Genomic DNA, 4,823 nt, shown 5'->3' on the forward strand with positions numbered 1-4,823 from the left:
AGCACAGTCCTGCCCAGCACTGTCCTATGGCACTGAGTTCAATCCTGGCTCAAAGGGAACTGCAGCACTTTACGGTTCCCAGAGGATCTAACGAGACCCAGCAGCATTTTGCTTGTGATCTGACAAAATCACAGCTCAAGGTGGCATTAATGACCAACACCGAGGTTGCTGGACCCCATAAGTGCGACAAGATCAACTGTTACTAGTTTTGCTGTTTAATGATAATTGGTACAAGTTCTTTAATAACAGCTATGGCTGTGCTGGAAAGTCAGCCTTGGGAGAGAGTACAAGGCATCAGACTGCATCTCTGAATAACTGCCTAGCTGCTGGGCTTTACGCTACACCTGTCATCAGGGTGGTATCTGGGTAACAAAAGTAAACACTCCAGCCTCTGCTGAAATAAAATCTTTTGGGGATGGAGCTGTAAGGATTGGAGGCTACATCACATACCATGTCTTCTGTTCTATTCCACAAGACATCTGCCGCTCCTGCTGTCAGCATCTGTATGTAGAGACCTGCGCAGATACAAAACTTGTATCTGCATCTGATCCAAAAACATGGGCTGCAGCTATCCACAGATTTGCAGGGCTCTATCTCTGTGCTTTCAAACAGGTTTAGAAGAAAGTTTCTCTGTGCTGCAGGAGGGGAGAACTAGAACCCACGAGACACAGATCAGGGGGTCTCCTGGACAAAGCAGCATTTGGCCACTACAAAGTTTTCTGAGAGTTTTAATTGGTTGAGATGCTTGGAGCAGGATCAGACCTTCCCCTGAGTTCTTGCAGTGCTGGTGTAACCATGTAGGTCCCAGGACGTTAGAGAGACAAGGGGGGTGAGGCAATATCATTTATTGGACCAACATCTGTTGATGAAAGAGAGAAGCTTCCGAGCTTACAGAGCTCTTCGTTGGGCCTCGAAAGCATGTGACTTTCACCAACAGAAGTTGGTCCAATAAAAGACATTGGCTCACCCTCTCATAAGAAAGGCGACACCGGGTCAGACGAATGCTCCATCTAGCCCAGTATCCTGTCTTCTGATTGTGGCCAATGCCAGGTGCTTCAGAGGGAATGAATAAAACAGGACATTGCGCGACCCAGCCCGTCGCCATTCCCAGCCTCTGGCAAACAGCCGGCCCTCGTGTGCTCGTGTGAGCCTCTGAATTACCCGTGCTGGTAATACACAGCTCCCACCAAACCCTGGCTTTACCCCAGGCTTCAGCCGCCCTCCACGCCCTTCGCCAGGTGGGCCAGCTCATCCCGCAGCCCTCTCTGGCAGACGGGGACACGGCCCAGCCCGGCCCAGGCATACTGCGTGGACACCCAGCGTGGAACCCACACCAGGCCCCCCGAGCGGGGCCGTTGTGTCCCGGGTCACTGCAGCTGGGGCGCCAGGGCAGGGCCCGTCGACTTGGGCTGGCTGGGGCCTGGGGGACGGAGGCGGCTTTGCTGTGCGGGTGGCACCCGACACGCTAAGGCCAGGGGCTGGCAGGGGGCACGTCCCCAGAGCTGTTGGGGGGGAGGACATGAGAGGGGCCTGGGGAGGGGGGGCTGAGGGCCGTTGGGGGGACTGGGGCTGAGGGGTGTTCAGGGTGGGGGAGGGGCTGAGCGGGACATGCGAGGGGAAGCCTGAGGAAGTGGGTGGGGGAGGGGCTGAGTAGGGCGTTGGGTGGGGGAGGGGCCGGGTATCGGGGCGGGGCGGGGCTGGGCTCGGCCCGGTCCGGCCCCACACTAGGAACCAGGCGCTGCAAACCCCGCGGCCCGGCCCAGGCCCAGGCCCAGGCCCAGGCTCAGCCTCTCTCCCGCACTAATGGCCGCTCCCACCCCACTGCGCATGCCCCACCACACACTCCCGCGGCTCCCCCGCCCCCCCAGTGCGCCTGCGCCCGGGCCCCACCCCTGCCAATCAGGGCGCGGCCCCCCCGACGTGCGCGGTGACGCATCCCGCCTCGAGCCAATCGCCGCCCTCGCTTCCCCTGCGCGCTGGCGTCACAAGGGGCGGCTATATAAGCGAGCAGCGCCGCTCGCGCCCCCCCTGACACGGTCTCGAGCAGCCGCAGCGAGAGCATCGATCTCGCCTCCCGAGAGAGAGAGAGAGAGAAAGCCCCGTCTCGCGCCGTCCGCCCCGCTCCCGCCGCCCAGCCGCCCGCTCCCGCCGCCGCCTCCACCGAGGGAAGGGAAGCGAAGCGTATCGTATGTCCGCTATCCAGAACCTCCACTCCTTCGGTGAGCGCGGCCGGGCCGGGCCTTTACCTCAGGCGGGGGGGATGGGGGGGGGCTCCGCCCTCGCCCTCGCCCTCGCCCTCGCCCTGGGGCGGCGCTGCTCGGTGGCGCAGTTACTATTCCCCGGCGCGCTGCGTCAGCGCGCGCGCGGGGGGCGGGGGCTCGGCCCAGACGGGCGGAGGCGCCGCCCAATGGCGAGCGCTCGTTCGGTTGCGTCGCGAGGCGAGGGGGGAGGGGCTTCTGGGGCCGCGGCTCCCTCGCTCCCTCCCGCCCGCGCCTGCTCTGAGGTCACTCCTCGTGCGCCGGTGACGTCAGGAGTGCGGGACTCACGCGCCCTCTTGCTCTCCCCTCCCCCCCGCAGACCCCTTTGCTGATGCAAGTAAGGGTGATGACTTGCTCCCTGGCGGCACTGAGGACTACATCCACATAAGGATCCAGCAGCGCAACGGCAGGAAGACGCTCACCACCGTGCAGGGCATCGCGGATGACTACGATAAAAAGAAGCTGGTGAAGGCCTTCAAGAAGGTGGGGGCTGCGGGGGAGGGGCTGCGGGAAATAATCCCCCCAGGGGGGTGCGGGCTCTGGGGGGGTGTTATATCAAGTGGCAAAGCCCAACTGCTTCCAAGTTCATGGACCGGGGTCCCCAAAAACGAGCTGGCTGGGGGGGGAGGGGCCTCTGAAAACAGCCAGGTTGGGGCAGCCCAATGGCCCGTCTAGCCTGGCAGCCTGTCCTCTGAAGCCGGACGCCTCCAAGGGAGCCACTAGAGCAGGGTTATCCATTGGACAAACATTGGCCTGTGGTGCTGGTGTTAAAAACTCATACCTCGGGTCTCCCAAGGAAATAGTTGCAAAGTTTTGCTTTTTTAAAACCAGTGCTCCAGGAACGGGAGGAAGTATGTAAACATCCTTCCGGCCTTGCCTTGTAAAAGACGACCTTATATGGTGTGCATGTGGCCTCCTGCGTTATGGGGCAGGCTGACATGGGAGCTGCACTGCATTTTTGGCTAAACGTGTGACTTCTCTGCTTGTAGAAATTTGCTTGCAATGGTACTGTGATTGAGCATCCTGAATATGGAGAAGTGATTCAGCTGCAAGGTGACCAGCGCAAGAACATATGCCAGTTCCTCATAGAGGTATGATCTTCCCTTCTTGAATTTGGACCCCAAACTTGTTAAAGTAATACAGTGAATACAATCTTATAACTGTAATACAATCTCTTTAAAATTGACGAGATGCCGGCATTTGCTGTGGTTTAATCAGCTGTTTGCATTACATCTGGTACTTCCTGATACCAAAAGGTAGAATAAGTATCAGAAAAGAGAATGGAGAAATTGCCTATATTTTTTTCACTGTGTTGCTATAATGTTTTAGCCCTTTTAGGGACTCTGTCTAGTCTTGATGTTGTAGCTTTGTTTCGTTGGTGACAGGAGCTTTGGAAGTCTTAATGTGTCGTGCTTAGCCAATATCTGAATGTCAGAGGCCCAACAGGTTAATGTTCTGTAAGGCATGGTCATGTGTCTCTTTTTTTCTTCACAGATCGGTCTGGCTAAAGATGACCAGCTGAAGGTCCATGGGTTTTAAGGGCCTGTGGGTCACTGAAGCTTTAAGTGAGAGGACTACCTTGTGATGAGTAAAATTCCCTTCTGTCCCTTGTCATAAGTTTAAAACCAGCTGGATTGTGTAATGTAACCATCTCAAGTCCGCTGTTTAGTCTGGACTAGTAGTGTAACTCAGCGATGTAATAAACTGGCAAGAGCCATGCTGTCTCGTCTTGCTGTCCCTCATTTAAACCGAGGTAAATCAGGCAGTGTCCAGCCTGAAGCTAAAAATAACCAGAAGTTTGTGTTAAGTCCAGAGACTCCACATGTGTCCAGAGACTGCCTGAATCTCTCCTCAGTCCAGCTTCCTTTCCATTTAAATGGACTTTAATATTTGCGGTGCCTGCTGTGGTCCTAAATGGAGTAAGGCACCGAACATGAGCTGTGACGCTGAATGGGAAAATAGCATCCTGTAGGCAGTGCTTGCTTCTGGAGATGTAGAGGTCTATGCGTAAACTGACTTCGACCAAGAAGAGTAACTGAAGAAATCTGCCTTAGGAGATACCTGGAAGAAAGGCTATTCTAAGGCTGAATGCCTTGACCTCAGGCCAAGTCAGCTGTCATCATTAAGCCCAAAGATACAGGGGTAGAGTACTCAAAGAAAACATTACCTTGGGTTAAACTTTTGACAAGGGATCAATTTTGGATCAAATAGAGCTGCAGAGCTTACATGTTACTCGTATCTGCTGCACAATGCCCTGTGAAGCAACAGATTCTTGGTTTCAGTTTTAATGTTGTATGTAATGTATTTAAACCCTTATTTAAATAAAAATGGTTTTCAAAAACATCTGTGTGGTGGGTTCAATTTCATGTTTGAGCCAGAGGATCTCTGCTTGCTGCTGTGCTGGCCAAAGGGTAAGAAATGACCTTGAGGTGACTTACTAAAGTTCAGGTGGTTTCCTTTGTTGCATCAGCTCCCTCAGCACTTCATAGCTACCAAACAAAACCTTCCACTGTGCTAGAATTGGCAGTAATAGCCACTGCTGCTACAGACACGGTCTGGGAGGCG

The 4,823-nt window shown here is 55.0% G+C and overlaps 1 protein-coding gene across 1 annotated transcript; it reads left to right on the top strand.

Annotated features, from left to right (window-relative positions):
• Positions 1–2,024: 2,024 nt before the first annotated feature.
• Positions 2,025–4,601, top strand: EIF1 (eukaryotic translation initiation factor 1). Its single transcript, XM_067541294.1, has 4 exons — positions 2,025–2,219; positions 2,578–2,741; positions 3,248–3,349; positions 3,753–4,601. Exons 1-4 carry the CDS (start codon positions 2,189–2,191, stop codon positions 3,795–3,797), a joined length of 342 nt encoding a protein of 113 aa, XP_067397395.1. The 5' UTR covers positions 2,025–2,188; the 3' UTR covers positions 3,798–4,601.
• Positions 4,602–4,823: the final 222 nt, after the last annotated feature.

The sequence above is a fragment of the Emydura macquarii genome, unplaced genomic scaffold, assembly GCF_026122565.2.
Source record: "Emydura macquarii macquarii isolate MOO-44397 ecotype Brisbane River unplaced genomic scaffold, CSIRO-AGI_Emac_v2 contig_629, whole genome shotgun sequence".
In the NCBI taxonomy this organism is placed as follows: Eukaryota; Metazoa; Chordata; order Testudines; family Chelidae; genus Emydura; species Emydura macquarii.

Coding starts and splice junctions, on each gene's coding strand:
- EIF1 (XM_067541294.1), top strand. CDS start 2,189: ATGTCCGCTATCCAGAACCTCCACTCCTTCG. Junction 2,220..2,577: donor CCAGAACCTCCACTCCTTCG/GTGAGCGCGGCC, acceptor TCCCCCCCGCAG/ACCCCTTTGCTGATGCAAGT. Junction 3,350..3,752: donor TATGCCAGTTCCTCATAGAG/GTATGATCTTCC, acceptor TTTTCTTCACAG/ATCGGTCTGGCTAAAGATGA.